General features: G+C 42.9%; 1 protein-coding gene across 3 annotated transcripts in view; it reads right to left on the bottom strand.

The window, feature by feature from the left end:
• Nucleotides 1-13558, bottom strand: part of CCAR2 (cell cycle and apoptosis regulator 2) — a 106153-nt gene extending 92595 nt beyond the window's left edge. Inside the window, exons 1-7 of one of the 3 annotated variants that reach the window (XM_033949856.1) lie at nt 13425-13558; nt 12799-12881; nt 8463-8474; nt 7425-7513; nt 6870-6961; nt 6315-6432; nt 5473-5602 (exon numbers count right to left, since the gene is read on the bottom strand). In XM_033949856.1, coding sequence (XP_033805747.1) covers nt 5473-5602; nt 6315-6432; nt 6870-6961; nt 7425-7513; nt 8463-8474; nt 12799-12865 — 508 coding nt within the window. In that variant the 5' untranslated portion in view covers nt 12866-12881; nt 13425-13558. The other 2 variants (XM_033949857.1, XM_033949855.1) reach the window with 2 other exon arrangements.
• Between the last annotated feature and the right edge of the window lie 5518 nt (nt 13559-19076).

Genomic DNA, 19076 nt, shown 5'->3' with positions numbered 1-19076 from the left:
CAAGCTTTATTCCAGTTTTCAAGTTGATCAAGAGGAGACTGAGAGGGGACATGATCAAAACATTCAAGATACTGAAGGGAATAGACTTAGTAGATAAAGACAGACTGTTCACACTCTCCAAGGTTAGGGAGAACGAGAGGGCACTCTCTAAAGTTGAAAGGGGATAGATTCTGTACAAATGTAAGGAAGTTCTTCTTAACCCAGAGAGTGGTGGAAAACTTTAACGCTCTTCCGGAGTCTGTTATAAGGGAAAACACCCTCCAGGGATTCAAGACAAGGTTAGACAAGTTCCTGCTGAACCAGAACGAACGCAGGTAGGGCTGGTCTCAGTTAGCTCACTGGTCTTTGACCTGGGTGCTGCCGTGTGAGCGGATTGCTGGGCGCGATGGACCACTGGTCTGACCCAGCAAAGGCAATTCTTATGTTCTTATGCTACTTTTCTGTGTCAATTTCATTTTTTGTCTAGTTTGTTTAGTCTCACTGTCTGTTGCCTTGCTAAGAAGGGTTTTGCTAATATTGCTGTATACATTGCTATCTTTACTACTGTCACCTCGACCTTTGCTAGGGGAGGGCATCATGAGTATCCTGCATACATATGCCACCCCCACCTTCTGATGTCAGGTCAAAAGCGCGCCGGGACAAAGGCGCGCCCAGACAATTGAGCGCAGTGCGGAGGCGCGCGCCGCTCAAAATTACTGTTTTTAGGGCTCCAACGGGGAGCGTGGGGGGGGAACCCCCCCACACTTTACTTAATAGACATCGCGCCGCGTTGGGGGGGCGTTGGGGGGTTGTAACCCCCCACATTTTACTGAAAACTTCACTTTTTCCCTGTTTTTAGGGAAAAAGTTAAGTTTACAACCCCCCAAACCCCCCATAACGCCAGCACGATGTCTATTAAGTAAAGTGGGGGGGTTCCCCAACAAAAACCCCCGTCGGAGCCCCTAAAAACTGTAATTTTGAGCGGCGCGCGCCTCCGCGTTGCGCTCAATTGTCCGGGCGCGCCTTTGTCTTTCGCACCGTTGTCTATGAACCCCACCTTCTAGTTTAAATGCCTAGAAGCATATTGCCTGAATTTCTCAGCAAGGATTCTTTTACTTGTCATCGTAAGATGCAGCACATCATTACAATATAGTTTCTTGTTTTTCTATGTATTTCCTCATCCTCCTATATACCTAAAGCCTTCTTGACGACACCAGGCTTTCCCAAAATCCCAAAGAAAAGGAATCGCTGATATGAGACCCAAATGGGAATATGAAGATAGCCCTCCATGAGGTCGAGAGAAGTCAGAAATTCCCTAGGCTGTACTACTAAGATCACGGACTTCAGGGTCTCCATGCAAAAAGAAGCAACCTGGAGCGCCCTGTTCACACCTTTCAGATCCAGAATCGGATGAAAAGACCCCTCTTTCTTGTGCACCACAAAGTAAATGGAGTGACTCCTGTTGCAAATTTCTGAAGGAGGCAAAGCAACTACTGCCTTGAGCTCTATCAACCACTGAAGTGTCTGACAAAACACCCGTTTCTTCCAAGAGGCTTGACAAGGGGAAGAGAGAAAAAGATCTGGCAAGAGCCGGTCAAACTCGAGAGCATATCAGTCTCGAACTGCCTCCAAGAGCCACTGATCCGTCATGATCTTGGTCCACCCCCAGTAAAATTCCCTTAAGCAGGTGCCCACCTTAGCCAGGGAAAGGACCCGAGCACCATCATTGGGCAGGTCAAGCAGTGGAGGAGAGGGAGAAGGAGTCCCCGGTCTTACCAGCAAGCACTCCGAAAGGAAAAAAAACCCCAGGAGGAAAACCCCCGCCTAAGATGACCTCGCCCAGACTCCCTCTAGCAGACTGGTGAGGTTTGTCCTCTAGTAACCGGAGCACCTTGGAGTCCTCCGAATTCTGAACCAGTTTATCTAATTCTTCCCCAAAGAGAAAAGAACATGTAAAGGGAAACTTACTCAGCTTGGATTTGGAGGCCGCATCTGCCAGCCGACCAACCACTGAGCCATAAAGTATGTCTAGTAGCCACAGACATAGCCAAAGCACATAACAAGTCATACATGGCGTCTGAAAGATAAGAAGAGCCCAATTCAGTTTTATCCACCTCCTGATCTACCACCAACCGGTCATTAGATTCTCTATCCAATATATGCTTGGCCCAGCAGAAACAGGCTCTGGCTTCCAGACCACTACAAATTGCTGCCTGGACCGCCAGAACTGCCACATCAAAACTCTGCTTAAGAAGAGACTCCATCTTCCAGTACTGGGGGTCCCTCAAGGCCGAACCCCCTTCCACCAGAACAGTATACCTCCTGGCAAAGGTCGAAACCGGAGACCAAAAAGAATCCTTATCAGGCTCAGGAATAGGATAAAGCTGAGAGATACGAAAAGAGGCATCCAGAGTCTTCCACTGAGCATGCACTAAATCCCAGATATCCTGATGCTTGGGAAAGGAACGGGAAGCCATCCGAATCCCCTTAAGAGGATCCACCACCTCTTTGGTGTCCTGCTCAAAACAGAAGACAGAGGACACCTGAAGAATAAGCTCTTAGAGCTCTTCTTGATGAAAAATGTGCACCACAGATGAATCCTCCCCTGTGTGTGGCTCAGACAGCCAGCCACCCGTATCATCTGCACCCCTTAGAGTCCTGAAGATCCCCAGAGAGACCCAAGTTCTCATTAGGGGACAAAACATCGTCCTCCCACAAAATACACAATCACTTAGGTGAGGGCATAGGATGTGCTGGCACCGACACAGAAGACAAACCCCCCTCCCCCCGGACAATGAGATAGGGCCACCGAGGAGGAGATAGGGCCACCAGTCACGTGCATACAATACGCCTTGTACATGGCAAGAACAAAATACGGTAATAAACCCACGGGCAGGACAGAATCACGCTCTCCAGCAGAGGAAGAGGCCTGCAAGATCTGTTCCTGCCTCTCCAATCTAGGTGGGAGTTCCTGAGAAGACTCAGGCAAAGTGGCAGAGTTTCCTAAAAAAGAAGGAAAGTCTATTGAAAAAGGCATCCCTGAAGCCGAGGGCACTGAAGAGGCCTGAAAAAGCAAAGCCGCGGGAAGAGAATCCCCAGAAAGGCTTGACGAACTGGTAAGGGAAGCCCAGTCTCCCCCCCCCCCCCAACACACACACACACCAGCAGCCATGACAGCTATGGAATCTCCAGCACTGTCGGCGGTTAGAAAACCTCAGGGCTCCCCATCGCCCATGGCCAACGCATCCTTTGAAGCTGCTGGGGAAACCCTTGAGCCGGCTGGCTCCAAAGCAAGCGAGGGTTCCTTTGCGGAAGCAAACAAAAACAACAAAGGCCAACTGCATTAAACCCTCGGCAGGAACACACTGAGCACTTCTTCGGCTTGTGAGAAATGCTCACTGTGAACCCAAAGCAAGCTGAATGGAAGAAAAAATATGAAAGAACACAGTCCCTGCAAACCAGTACAGAAAGAAAAGCACTGTCTCTGGTCTTTTTTTTTTTTTTTTTAAATAAAACTTTAGATTAAAAGGAGCAGGTCCCACAGGTACTCCAAACTGTAGTCTGCCTTTCCTTGGCAAGGCGTACAGTTGAGGTTCCTCGAAAGAAAAAGTGAGGAGGTGGGGGAAATGGAGGGAGGGACTCAACCACCCAAGTGTGACACCCCCGAGGTGGTAATGGCTCCGTAGGACCCCAGCTCAGTCCAACCAAACAATAAGGGTAGATCCTCGGGGGAGGGTATGGTGAGATTCTAGTACTCTATACTGCTGAGCTGGTTGCCTTGTTTCAAAGAGTCATGTTACAACTGTGTTGGTTCTTTGTGTTGCATAAAGCGTTTTGGACCCCTGTTCGTTTACAAAAATTAGATAGCTCTAAGTCCAATAAATGCTGGCACTGTAATCTGGAACCAGGGACATTAGATTGTCTACTTTATTACTGTCCCTATATCAAGTTATTTTGGAATTCAATTTGGACTCAAGTAAATTCTTTATTGGAAAACTATGTTGCGCTTTCCTATGATACTGTTTTATTTGGAATGGCTATGAGGAAAAAGAGTCAAATATCGTCACATAACAACAAACTTTTATTAATTATGACAGGGGTTGCCATTGAACATATTACCAATAATTGGAAAAATTACAAAAATCTTAATTACACTTTCTGGTGGAATTCGTTATACCGTATTTTTAAGATGGAAAGAGCATTAGCGTTGCAAAAAGGGAATTATAATAACTTTGCAAAGATTTGGGGGCCATTGGAAAAGTATTGTGATGAATAGGCATCAACTCTTTTCTTTTCTTTTTTAGATTTATCTAGCACACTCAAGGGGGAGGGTGGATTTGGGGTGAAATTTAAAAAGCTATGTTTATAATATAATACATAATATAATATAATGTGTTCTGGTTGAGAATTTGTTGAAGGGTGGGTGGGTGGGGATTTTTATACTATTAGATTTTATGTGTTAGATATTACAGTGCTATATTGGAATTCATTTATGATACATTTTTGTGCACTTGTTATTTGATTTAAAAATGAATAAAGATATTATTAAAAAAAACAACTGTGTTGTGATGTACTTGTATCTCTCTGTTGGTTCAGAAAAAAATTTTCAATAAAGAATTAAAAAAAAGAAAATAGGGGCAGATTAAAAGGCCACTGCCTAACCTTTCTAACAGACTGTCAAGGCCTAAAAGAAGACTGCACAACCTTACCAGCTCCACCTGCTGATGATTGAGAACAGACTGATTCTATGAGAGACTGCACAGCCCACTTGTACCGTAAGAATTCAGTGTGTTCTCATTCTCCACCTACTGGTAGAAGAGCATAAACACATCTGTCTGTGCCGGTCTGGAGGACCGATAAAGAATAAGACATTACCTCCTATCCCATGACTTTCTAATTTCCTCAGAAGTCTTTCATGAGGTACTCTGTCAAATGCCTTTTGAAAATCCAAATACACAATGTCAACCTGCTCACCTTTATCCACGTGTTCATTCACCCCTTCAAAGAAATGCAGTAGATTGGTGAGACAAGATTTCTCTTGACTAAATCCAGGTGAAAAAAAGGTGTTTCATTCACATGTTTTATCCATGCCAAAAAATGCTGCCAAGTTTTTTTATTTTTCATTTTTTAATTAGCATGCACTCTTGTATTAATTTATGGAGCAAGCAAGTGTTTTGCTTAGCTACAACAGACATTTTTATTTAAACGCCTTTTTCATCTGGTAATTTTATGTGGCCAGCACTTTTAAGACTAGTTGCACTAAGTATACATCTCTTTTGGCTTGTCCAGATAGTATGTGTAGAGTAATTTATTTTGATTGTGGCAAATGGGATGTTATTGTTTTTTATTTTTCAAAATAAATAAGGTCTCTTGTGTGATATACCTGAACATGCTTACAGTTAATCGTGCATTATGTTAGTTTTTAGCCACCAGCTATAGCATTACTTTAGTTTCCAGTGCTACAGGAATAGAAGGCTGCTTCTTAGTACTTACGTTTCTGAGGAAACAGAGGAGGGATTCGATGAGGCTGAAATAGTAGCTGGGGTTTGGCTCCCAGAATCCCTTGTTTCTGCCCCAGAGGAGCCATATGCAGGAGAGATGGAGTCGGAGACTTCAAAAGCGGCTGGAAAAAAAACAAACCCTGAGTTTATAAGAGTTGTAGTACTAAGCACCATCAGACTTAAATATCTTTAAAAAAAAAGATCACAAGCCTATTGCTGTGCAAGGCAATTTAGCTGGGATCCAGCCAATAAAAGGTCAAGCCTTGATGCTCTGCCATCCGTAAAGGTAAGATCATTTTCTGCTTTCAACAAAGTAGGCTCTGCAGGCTCCAGCAGTACAGAGTCTTTTTCAACAATGCAGGTACATTATCACCCCATCCCCCTCCCCACCTTAAAAAAAATTAATTCTATCCTCAGTACTATACTTCAACTAATATCCCTCTCTCCCCAGTATGTCCCTTAATCCTATACCTCTTAAACAGCCTCTCAATGTTTCCCCTAGTATGATACTCCAACACCTCTCCTTACATGGCCTCCCAATGGAGATGGTAGAGATGATAAATGTATGTGAATTCAAGAAAGTTTGGGACAAGTACATTGGATCTCTAAAGGAGAGGAAGATGGTATAGATAGGTAGACTAGATAGAAAAATGAAAGGCAAATATAAAGACCCTATGGCCTATGTTTCTATATCCTCAAAACTCACATCTGCAGGTACTGCACTTTAAATGATCCCACTCAGTACATCCCCTAGCTTTGCACCCAACTGTTCCCCTCAGCTCATCTCCAATGCCTTAACCAAATATCCTCATCAATGTTACCCCAGTACCATACCTGACTGGACAGTGCCTGGACCTTCACAGCATTCCATGGAACCGATTGATTACTGGGGTTATAGACAGCCTTAACCAACACCTTCTCTCCAACCTGCGGGATGCGACCCTTCACAACACTAAAGAAATGGAAACAGGGAGAGTGGCAGCAAGAAATCCAAACAGTAAGTGAGATAAAGAGAAAATATTTTTTTAAGTAAGAGGGAGAGAAAGTGTGAGACAATAGGGATAGAGAACAATAGAGCTAACAATAGAGTTCATAGTAACAAACACATAATCAGTTGCAGCCAAGACACATGGCACAACTCACAGGGCTCACATACAGTCTTCATAGGAGACCTTGCCAGTATCTGCAGAGACTTAAATAAAGCAGCACAAAACAAAGTTTTGACAGGGACTGTTAAAGGCTCCCTGTGATCACAGTGCTGGAACTTTGAGAAAGCCCTCACATCTTACTATGCAACTCTCATACCACTGGTGGCCTATGGTTTTCTGGGTCCCCCCAACCCCAGTGCTGGAAACCAAAGCATAAGCAAACCACACTCTCCAGCCTTACCTGAGCTGGAAGAAGACATCATCATCCACTACTCCAAAGTAGTCCTGAAGCTTAGTGACAATCCCAGTAAAGACTCTGTGTTTTTCCTCCATCTGCAAAGGAAGCCAGGGTTAATACAGCATAGTGACATCACAGGTATGTTTCTCACAATGACACAAAACCCTAAAATAAGGATGGCTCCTCCCTGCAATTATTAAACATCTGATGCCTTGAGATAGTCACTGGACAGTATAATGTACCATCTCAGTATCTTGTACACATTTCCATGGGCAGCTCCTTGCCTGACAGTTGTTTGACTATAAAAACATCTCTAACACTACAGTTATTTTGAGCATTAAAATAGTCAAAAGTCTCTCCTATCACTGAGCAACAAATACCCATCTACTGTAGGTACATTATGGGTCTCACTCCCAGAGCTATGCTTATCTCTTGCTCATCCGTGTCTCTCCTATTGCCTATGTGCATTCCCGTGTCCAATTTTTCTCCACCAATGCCTGTACCCCTACTACCTAAGCCATTCAATATCTAGAGAAAGAATGCTAGAACAGCAGGTACCTGTAGGTGCAGCATGCTCTGAGGAAGCTCAGCTGAAAGTGGGTTAATGTATGCTGGAGGAGGTCCAAGCAAGGAGGTCGACGAGTTCCCTACAAAAGCAGAATTAGATTTCACTTCCAGAAAAGGACATGTAATTAAGCTTTGGAATTTGTTGCCAGAGAATGGGGAAAGGAATTAGCATAGCAGGGTTCAAAAAAGATTTGGGTATCTTGTCTAGTAAATAAGGCTTTACATGCTAATGCTCCAACAATTAACATCTCTTTTGTATGTTCCACCTAATTTTATAGCTACACGGAGTAACTGTAGTTTTAAACTTCAGTTTCCAACTGTTTTAAGAGTAATTAGGAAGAGTCAACTGGTACGATCATTTTCTTATCAGGCTATTCAGACGTGAAGAAGTCTTCCGTTAGAAATAAGAATCTTAGATGCAGATATTATTTTTTGTAAAGACTTAAAGGCCTACTTTTAAAAAAATTTTACTCTTGATTTTTAAAATGTTACTCTCCATAATTTAGGGCTTCTCTTGTTATAATCCACTCTGAATCTTAATTGAAAAGCAACAGAATATAAAATTACTGATTATATTAATAAAAATCTATTAACCATTATTATGTTGGGCATTCTCATCAATGCTGTAGCACTCTTACCATTGCTAACTTCATATAAGTACAGTGTACAGACTAACTGTACTGACTGTGCTGAAGTTGCTTGAGAGGATATAATCAGAGCTTTACTGTATATGTTCCTGGTGTGTAAATCCTCTTAAATCAACTTGAACAAATTAAAGAGAAGAGATACGGCGGGAGGAGCGCAATTGAGACTAGGGAGTGATAAAAAATAAATAGTAGTGATACAGGTCACATCATTTTTAGTCTAAAACTGCCCTTGACTTATACACAAATATAAACAGTATTCCCACGATAAGCAGCAGGAAATCTCCTTTTTGGGATCACCAAATACTTGTGCTCTGGATTGACCACAGTTAGAAACAGGATACTGAGCTTAAAGGAAATATGTGAGCAATTATGTCCTACTTACCCCTGTGGAATTCTGGAAAAAAAAAAGAAAAAAAAAATCTGTGTAAAATGTCTTGAAAATTAAGCACACTATCTTAAAATTCAGAATAGCTTATTTGCAGTATTTTACCACAGAATTCCTCCATCATAAGGCCTGAAATCCCCTCCTACCTTTTCCCTCATAAGTTCTCTCTCTTTCTCTCTCTCTCTCTCCAACTGCCAGCAAGCCCCCAATTTTTTCAAGGTTTGCTGAACAGAGATTGTGTGCATCTATCAAAGAAGGGAAGAAGTGTCTTCAGCAGCAGACTGGCTAACCTACTGAAGATGTCTTTAAACCAGAATTGTTGGGGCTGGGTGATCAAAGCCCCCAGGAAAGTATAAACCCTCAAGAAAGTAACTCATTGAATACCTCTACACACATAGGGAAAAGGGGCAATGTCTGGAAAGCAGTATATACTAATGCCCTTAATATGGGAAATAAAGGGAAAGGGAATGAGACTTGTATACTGCTTTTTTGTGGTTACATTACATTAGTGTCATCTATTCCACCAATACCTTTCAGTTCTAGGCGGATTACAAAATAATTGGTCTGGGCATACCCAGTGAGATTACAAGATAGACAGTTAGAAGTTGGGGTCCAGGATTATATTGAGAAGGTTATTTGACTTGACAAATTTCCTGAATAACCTGTTTTTAATTCTCTCCTGAAAGTTTTGTAGTTGGACGTTATGATCAGGTTGGAGATGTGGTGGTTACACATTCAAAACGATTTACACATATACGGGTATTTAAGATTCTGGATCTAGAGGCTGTGATGCTAGAGGCTGATTTGTATTTAGTGGCAATCACAAAGAACCATGAGTGGGATATAGTATACTGGGCTATAATCTGTTCAGAAAAGACAGGGTAGAAAGTAAAAGAGGGGGATTTTTATTATATGCTAAAGATCATAAAGCAACCCAATTGATTGAGGGACCTAAAGGATAAGGAAGGGGCACTATGGGTCAATCTGGAAAGAGGGAATGGAAAATGTATTTACATTGGTGTGATATACAGGCCTCCTCCAAGGAGAGAAGTGAATAGAAATTTAATTGAACACATTCAACATATAGCTGTAAAAGGACTAACAGGTGATTTTTATATGCCAGATGTTGATTGGGGTATCCCTATTGTGGGATCTCCTAGAAGTAGGGAGCTCCTGTATTCTCTACAAGAACTGTTCCAGCAGTTGGGAATGGAATCAGGATGGGTCCATGAAGGACTTAGTATTTACAAATGGGGAAGCAATCACCGGATAGTGTGGTTTAATATTAAGACAGGTGTGGAGAAGGCTCTTTCAAAAGCGAAGATTCTAGACTTTTTAAAAAAACTAACTTTATTCAGATAGGGGATTACGTTAAAGAGTTGTTGTCTGGATGGGATCATCTACAAGAAGCAGGAAAGCAGTGGACTAAACTCAAAGGTGCGTGACTGAGTGTTTCTGTTTGGGGGGCTTTTCCTCCCTTTTTCTTTTAAAACTGGAAAACGGTGAACTGGAGGTTTGCCCTTCTTTGTTCTTTGCTACTAGTTTGGTGTTTGGTTTGATGAGGACTGGTATGGGGGGGGGACTGTGGGGCTTAGCCTCCGCCCCGTTATGGCCGCTTTGACTCTATTTTAGTATCTCCATCTACCATTTGTGCCATGTTGGCCTGAGTTGTATGTTCATCTTATTTTCTGTCTAATAAAATTTATTTCAAACAAACAAAAAAAAAACATTTTGTAAAGAAAATAAGTAGAAGTAAGAGGAAAAAAAGGCTACTTTAGATCTCAAAAGTAGAAGTTGAAAAAGGATAGCTTTCATAAACTACAAAAGATCACAGAAAGAGGAAGACAGGCAAAATTATCTGGAAAAGTTAAGAGAAGCTAGTAAAGAAGTCAAGAAAGCAAAGATGCAAATGGAAGAAAAAATAGTCAACAGTAAAAAACAGGGGACAAGCCATTTCTTAGATATGTTAGTGATGAGGAAGTGCAAGAGAGGCATTGTATGAGTAAGACTCAAAAGTGAAAGGGAGGAATATGTAGAAGCTAATCAAGATAAGGCTGAATTTCTTAACAAATATTTCTGTTGTGTTCACAGTTGAAGAGCCAAGAGCAGATCTGCAGAAGACATACACAAATAAGAATGGAAGTGTGGTAGACCCTGAACAATTTTCAAAGGAAAACAAAGCAATGGGGTCAGATGGCATACATCCGGGGGTACTGAAGGAACTTAGGGAAGTTATGACAGCTGCTCTGCCTGACCTTTTCAATGGTTCTCTAGAGTCATGAACAGTACCAGAGGACTGGATAAGGATGAATGTGGTCTCTCTCCATAAAAGTGGAAGTAAGGAAGAGGTAGGGAATTACAGGCCAGTAAGTTTGACTTCTGTGGCAAGTAAATTAATAGAAACATTTTTAAAACAGAAAATAGTGATGTTTCTGGAATCCAGTGGATTAAAGGACCCAAGACAACATGGATTCACTAGAGACAGGTATTGTCAGACAAATCTGATCAATTTCTTTGACTGGGTGACCAGAGAATTGGATAAAAGAAAAGCACTAGATGTGGTATATTTAGATTTTAGCAAAGCCTTTGACACTATTCCACACAGGGTTCCAATAAATAAACCAAGTATTTATGTTTATTATTATTTGTTATACCGCATCACCATATTGCAGACCTCAGCGGTTTACATTCTAAATTATATCAAATACCAACCTCAGCGTTTTACATTCTGAATTATATTAAATAATAATTATAATAATGAGAACTTTGTACAAATAAGAGAAAAAAAGAGCAGACAATCTTGAGTTCAAATTGAGTGCCTGCAGTATGGACCCCAAACTGATGAACTGGGTAATGAACTGGTTGAGTGAAAGGCAACAGACGGTGGTAGTGAATTGACATCGCTCTGAGGAAAGGGATGTTGCCAGTAGTGTGCCTCAAGTTTGGTTCTTGGGCCTGTTCTTTTTAATATTTTTGTAAGCTGTCTGATAAGATTCGCCTCTTTGCAGACAATACCAAAATCTGCAATAGAGTAGATACCCCTGATGGTGTGGATAACATGAGGAAGGACCTAGCGAAGCTTGAGGAATGATCCAAAATTTGGCAGCTCAGATTTAATGCTAAGAAATGGAAGGTCATGCATTTCAGTTGCAAAAATCAGAGGAAATGACGAACTTTTGTGCACAAAAGAGGAGCGAGACTTGGGTGTAATAGTATACGATGACCTTAAGGTGGCCAAACTGGTTAAAAAGATGACAGCAAAAGCTAGAGGAGTGCTTAGGAGCATAGGGAGAGGAATGGCCAGTAGGGAAAAGGAGATATAAGACTCTGGTGAGACCTCATTTAGAATATTGTGTACAATACATAGGATGGAGTCAGTCCAGCGGAAGGCTACTAAAATGGTCAATGGTATTCATCTTAAGGTGAACAGAGACAGACAAAGATCTCAATATGTATAGAAACATAGAAATAGACGGCAGATAAGGGCCACGGCCCATCAAGTCTGCCCACTCCAGTGACCCTCCCTATCTATCTTTGCAGATAGATCCCACATGTCTATCCCATCTGGCCTTAAAATCCGGCACACTGCTGGCCTCAATAACCTGAAGTGGAAGACTACTTCAGGTTATTGAGGCCTTTGGAGAAAAGGTGGGAGAGGGGAGATATGCATGAGGTGAGTCTTTTTCAATTGAAATGAAATTCTGGCATAGGATGAAGGTGAAAAGAGATAGATTCAGAAGTAATCTCAGAAAATACTTTTTCACGGAAAAGGTAGTGAATGATTGGAACAGACTCCTGTTTGAAGTGATGGAGACAAAAAATGTATTAGAATTCAAGAAAGCTTGGGACAAGTATGTTGGATCTCTAAGGGAGAGGAGGGGATAGTAGATGGCATGGTTAGGCAGAATAGATAGGCCATATGGTCTTTACCTGCCTTCGTTTTTCTATGTAACCTCGTATCACATACCTATAATTTGGGTTCCTTTTCCCAACATGCATCACTTTGCACTTGCTCATTAAATATTATCTGCCATTGGGATGTCCAGTCGCCCAATTTTTTAAGGTTCTCTTGCAACTTTTCACAATCCTTTTATGAGTTAACAACTATGAATACATTTGTGTCATCAGCCAATTACCTCACTTGTTATTCCCATCTCTATATCATTTATATATTAAAGTGCAGCGGTCCCATACTGTTAGTAAACAACCTCTATAACCATATTATAATTTTTAATACTAAACTTTGCTTCATATAAAATGAAAACAATTTATACACACCCCACCCAGAAAAGCATCACAAATATTTAAAATCGTATGTGATGGGAACACAGACCTGTCAGGGCCCTCATGACCTGCCCTGGACTGGCTCTCCGACGATTCTGACGTTTGAACTGCGACATCTGTGACCGATGGTGTCTGGAAAGTGAAGACAAACAAGGTGCAGGAATGAAGAAGACATCAGCGTGGGGATAGAAAGAACGTGTAAAAGGAAAACTGCATCACGAGTCACATGTATCTAACAAAACACCCACGTTATTTTAACTGTATTTTAGAATCTGGGTTGTCACACCCTCTAGCAGTGTCTTGGGATCTGAAGTGCCCGTCCCCACACACTATCATGGCATCTGGGGCATCATTCCCCTCCCCCAACCCCGTGGTTCAAAATGTAGGGGGTAACGCTTTCCTTCCATTTTCTCGCCTCCGAATCTCATGTCTAAGGCTATCATGCTGCTTCCCTTCCTTGTCTCGGGATCTGAAACAGTGCCCCTTCGCTCCTCTCCTAGACCCACCAAATGAAAATCTCAGACCCAGAACAAGCGGAACCGGAGACCGCGCTCCCTGACACAAAGGCAAACGGAAGTGGGAGCATTTGCTCCGGAACTACACGAGATTAGACGTACCATAGAGAAAGGGGCATATAGAGAGTAATTCTGAAAAGCCGAAAGTAGCTAAGCCAACCTGTAGCACAGAAAAGTGTAATGTTCCCAGTTGGACGGGTTTCCCGTCAAATTAGGCTACTTTTGAAAACCCTCTGCAGGATTATTATAATTTTGGGGGGGTTACGGGCGCGGTTTGGGAGTTACTTCCTTTGCAGTGTGTATTGATTTTGGGCGGCATTTACTATTCAACCAATGAGCAATCCAAGCCTCGGTTTGGTTTTCCGGCCGGATCTCTATGCATTGCTAGCCTTCCTCTGGTGCTCTAATAGCCTCGTTTCAGTGATTCCAAGCTGCGTTCTAGTCCTCCAACGGCCTGCTCCTTGGTGGGTTCCAAGCCTCGCTCTAACGTGACAACCTATTTGCTTTGGGGTGACAGATCTTTCGTTTTTCGTTACATCAGAGGCGTCGTTCGAAGGCTAGAGAACAAGGTGTTAGGATAAACTGTTCTGTACGAAAGATACCGATTCTAGTTCAAGACATCTCAAGAGTACAGAAGGGTGGATATTTTTCTTGGTATATAGATTTGTTTTATGGATGAATTTTTAATTGGTTTTAATACATAAATACAGAATATGCAATGGAAAGTGCAAGGTTGGACTTTTTCTTTTAACTCATTTTATTAAGTTTTGAAAATATAAGTATAATCGGAGATAAACAATACATCCCAACAATAGGAATGTTGTATCAATATCAAAATTAAAGTTTCTCAAACAGAATTTCAAATCTAGGCAATAGTTAGAAACAGTTATAGCATATGTAAAAGTAAGGTTGCCAGCTGGTCCATATTTGCCTGATATGTTTGATCCAATCCTATGGTTACCCCATTGCATGTAGGGATTTGTAGTTTCAATTTCACTGTTGCAGTTCCTAAGAAATGCAAGACTACAAGTACCTGCATACAATCCTAGGCCCTCTCCCTTCATATTGGGCATGTTTTCTCCATCTCCCCTTTGATACAGGTTTTCCTCTTCCACATACTCTCCCCTTCTTCACCATGGGTCCTTTTGGAGTGCTCCTCTTCTGACCCCTGTCCTTCCAGTCTTGGGGAATGTATTTTTGGTACACTCCTGCCTACCTGATTCAGAATAAGGGGAGAGAAGTCCAGACTCAGATTCAGAAACATGAGGGCAGATAAAAGCCCATCTGGTCTGCCCATCTGAAGTAACCATTATCTCTTTCTCTCTGTAAGAGAACCCACGTTACTATCCCATGCTCTCTTGAATTCAGACACAGTCTCCATCTCCATCACCTCTTCTGGGAGACTCTTCCTCATATCTACTACCCTTTCTATAAAAAAGTATTTCCTTAGATTACTCCTGAGCCTATCACCTCAACTTCATCCTATGCTTTCTCATTCCAGAGCTTCCTTTCAAATGAAAGAGACTCAACTCATGCACATTTACGCCATGTAGGTATTTAAACATCTCTATCATTTCTCCCCTCTCCTGCATTTCCTCCAAAGTATACATATTGAGATCTTTGAGTATGTCCCTATGTCCCCATACGCCTTATGACAAAGGCCACACACCATTTTAGTAGCCTTCCTCTGGACTGACTCCATCCTTTTTATAACCTTTTTGAAGGTGTGGTCTCCAGAATTGTACACAACAGTCTTATACAGGGGCATCAATACATCCTTTTTCTACTGGCCCTATGAACCCTAGCATCCTTCTAGCTTTCGCCATCATCTTTTCAACCTGTTTGGCCACTTTAAGATCATCATATACAATCCATATCCAAGTCCCTCTCTTCTGTCATGCACATAAGTTCTTCACCCCCTAAACTCTACCATTCCCTTGGGTTTTTGCAGCCCAAATGAATGACCTTGCATTTCTTAGCATTAAAACTTAGCTGCCAAATTTCAGACCATTCTTCAAGCTTCAACAGGTCTTTCTTCATGTTATTCACACCATCTGGGGTGTCCACTCTATTGAAGATCTGGGTTTCATCCACAAAAAAGCAAATCTTACCTGACAGCCCTTCAGAAATATCATTCACAAAAATGTTAAAAAAGAGCAGGCCCAAGAACAGAACCTTGAGGCACACCCCTGCTAACATCCCTTTCCTCAAAGCGATCTCCATTGACCACTACCCTCTGTAGCCTTCTACTCAAACAGTTCCTGACCCAGCCCATCACTTTGGGACTCATCCCAAGGGCACATGAATGACCCAGAGTTCTGAGTTGTTCAAGTTCAAGACACAGAACACAAATATAGAAATCTGCCTTGCTTTGTTTCATCTTGCTCCATATCCATTGTGACAACCCTTCATACCCTCACCCTGGACCCACTGTGCCACAGACACCAGAGGGGAGACAGTAGATGAGGAATGATATTTACACCTGTCTCCCTTACAACCATATCTCCTATGCAATACTCGGGAGGGCCCTGAAGGCCATCACCACTTCTCTTTCCTATGCCTCTCTCCAGCTGTCATACTGCTTTTCTTGCTCCCAACTCAACCTCTCTTTCTTCTCTCATTCCCCAATCTCCCACTCTCTAAACCAATTTCTCCCCAAAAAATCACCTCCTCCCTCCCTCTCCAATCCTAGCTGGTCTGTATATACTGTGTTTCCCCGAAAATAAGCCCTAGCATGATTTTTAAAGGGGCTCCTAATACTGTATAAGCCTTAACCCCAAAATAAGCCCTAATTAAGATTGACCCCCGAAGCCCTTTCAACACTCCATCCCTGACACTAATGCTGCCCGATTCGCTGGCGGCAGCACTTTCTCCCCCCCCCCCCAATGTCCAGCATCTTTCCTCACCTCTCACCCATCCCCTTGTGCAGCATCTTTCTATCCCTCTCACCTATCTCCCTGTGCAGCAGAACCCCGCCAACCCTCCACTCCGAGGCCTCCAAAACCAGCAGTGTTCTGAACAGGCTGCTTTGTGGCCTTCCCCCTGCCGCGTCACTGATGATTTCAGAGGTACGTCAGTCTCACGGTGGGAGGGTCGGCGGGGTTCTGCACAGAGGGATGGGAGGGAGGGATAGAAAGATGCTGCACAAGGGGATGGGTGAGAGGGGAGGAAAGATGCTGCACACGTGGAGGGAGAAAGGAAGGAGGAAGGGAGAGATGATTGTTGTACATGAAAAAATAAGACATCCCCGAAAATAAGTCCTAGTGTGTTTTGTTTTTTTAATCATCATTTATTTATATTTCAACAAATAAAATTATTGAACAACATAAGAGCCTTATCATTTTACAAATCAGGAAAATTATAAACTATTCCAAACATTATGTCTGTTTTAAAAATAAAATTTTTTAAGACTCTCTAACAGTCCTCAATCGGGAGAGACAATTTCACATATCAGAGGGAATGATATTTAAACAAACATTTCTGATTTAAAAAATCATCCTCAATTATAATTGGACCAGTTCAATTAGATCACCTGGTACTCTTCATTACCACCCCCTTTCCTTCTAAAAAAAATAGTAATTGAGAGGGTTCTTAAAACATATAGAAATTTTGATCTAAATAGATCAAACATTTACAGGGATACCACAATTGGGAATTTTGCCCCCAATGATTTCACATCTTTCATTTCCAGGAACCTTTTTCTTCTTGTTTGCGTAGTTCTTGAAACATCTGGAAATATTGAAATTTTTCTTTCCAAAAAAGAAACTTCTCCATGCCTAAAGAAAAATGGGCGGAGTGTTTCCTTATCCTGCTGAAATAACAATGTTACAAGAAGCATAGCGCACATTATTACATCTTCTTGAGAATTTTCTAATATATTTTATGCAGAGGTGGAAGTCCTTCGTCTGAATACTTAAATACTACTTTCAGGAGCTTATAGAATATTTCTTTAGGTGACATTATCAATGCTGAGTTGCCGTACAGCGAGAGATTAGAGAAACTGGGCCTCTTCTCCCTTGAAAAGAGGAGACTGAGGGGACAGCAATGTTACTTACCGTAACAGTTGTTATCCAGGGACAGCAGGCAGCTATTCTCACTAGTGGGTGATGTCATCAGACAGAGCCCCGGTACGGACGTCTCACAAGCACGTGTTGCTTGTAGAAACTTAAAGTTTCTAGATGCCCGCACCGCGCATGCGCCGGTGCCTTCCTACCCGGAGATCCGGGCGTGTCTCCTCAGTTCAGGTAGCTAGCCTGAGAAGCCAACCCAGGGGAGGTGGGTGGGACGTGAGAATAGCTGCCTGCTGTCCCTGGATAACAACTGTTACGGTAAGTAACATTGCTTTATCCCAGGACAAGCAGGCAGGTATTCTCACTAGTGGGTGACCTCCAAGCTAACCTCAGTGGGATGGAGGGGGAGTTGGCGACATAAGAGAATAAATTTTTCAATACTGTTTGGCCAAACTGTCCATCCCGTCTGGAGAGGGTATCCAGACAATAATGTGAGGTGAATGTGTGAACCGAGGACCAGGTGGCAGCCTTGCAAATTTCCTCGATTGGTGTTGATCTGAGGAATGCTACTGAGGCTGCCATTGCTCTGACCTTATGGGCTGTAACCTTACAAGGAAGTGATAATCCAGCCTGGGCATAGCAGAAAGAGATACAAGCCGCCATCCAATTAGAGATGGTGCGTTTTGATACGGGTCTTCCCAACTTGTTAGGGTCGAAGGAGACAAAAAGTTGAGGAGTGGTTCTGTGTGGCTTGGTGCGATCCAGGTAGAAAGCCAAGGCACGTTTACAGTCTAGAGTGTGAAGGGCCGATTCTCCGTGGTGAGAATGAGGCTTAGGGAAGAATACTGGAAGTACAATGGATTGGTTGAGATGAAATTCGGAGACCACCTTAGGCAGGAATTTCGGGTGAGTGCGGAGGACCACCTTGTCATGGTGGAATACTGTGAATGGTGGGTCCGCCATCAATGCCTGGAGTTCGCTGACTCTGCGAGCGGACGTAAGGGCTACAAGGAAAAGCACTTTCCAGGTGAGATACTTCAGAGGGGCCCTGTTGAGTGGTTCAAACGGGGGCTTCATAAGGTGGGAAAGGACTACATTGAGGTCCCAAACTACTGGGGGTGGTTTGAGAGGAGGGTTAACATGGAAGAGTCCTTTCATAAATCTGGCGACCACCGGATGGGCCGAGAGGGGTTTCCCTTGTAGAGGCTGGTGGAACGCCGCAATAGCGCTCAGGTGGACTCGTATGGATGTGGACTTGAGCCCAGATTGAGATAGGTGTAGGAGATAGTCCAGCACGGAGGATAAGGAAGCTCGTTGAGGTTCCTTTGACTTAGAAACGCACCATGAGGAGAATCTGGTCCATTTCTGGGAGTAGCATTGTCGAGTGGCAGGCTTCCTGGAAGCTTCCAAGACCTCCCTCACTTCTTGTGAGAATTGGTGAGGGGTTACGTTGAGAGGAACCAAGCTGTCAGGTGGAGAGACTGCAGGTTGGGATGAAGTAGTGATCCTTGATGTTGAGTAAGTAGTGAAGGAAACACTGGAAGTGGTACTGGTTCCCTGCTGCTGAGTTGAAGTAGGAGGGAGAACCAAGGTTGTCTGGGCCACCGAGGAGCTATTAGAATCATGGTGGCCCGTTCGAGTTTCAGCTTGACCAGAGTCTTCTGGATCAGCGGGAATGGTGGGAACGCATATAGAAATCGTTTCCCCCAGTTCAGTAGAAAGGCATCTGCCTCGAGGCGATGAGGAGTGTAGATCCTGGAGCAAAACTGAGGCAGTTTGGCGTTGTGGGGAGCCGCGAAGAG

This window comes from Geotrypetes seraphini, chromosome 6 (genome assembly GCF_902459505.1).
Source record: "Geotrypetes seraphini chromosome 6, aGeoSer1.1, whole genome shotgun sequence".
NCBI lineage: Eukaryota > Metazoa > Chordata > Amphibia > Gymnophiona > Dermophiidae > Geotrypetes > Geotrypetes seraphini.
The sequence above is the reverse complement of the archived record's forward strand: the minus strand, read 5'-3'. Positions and strand labels throughout refer to the sequence as shown.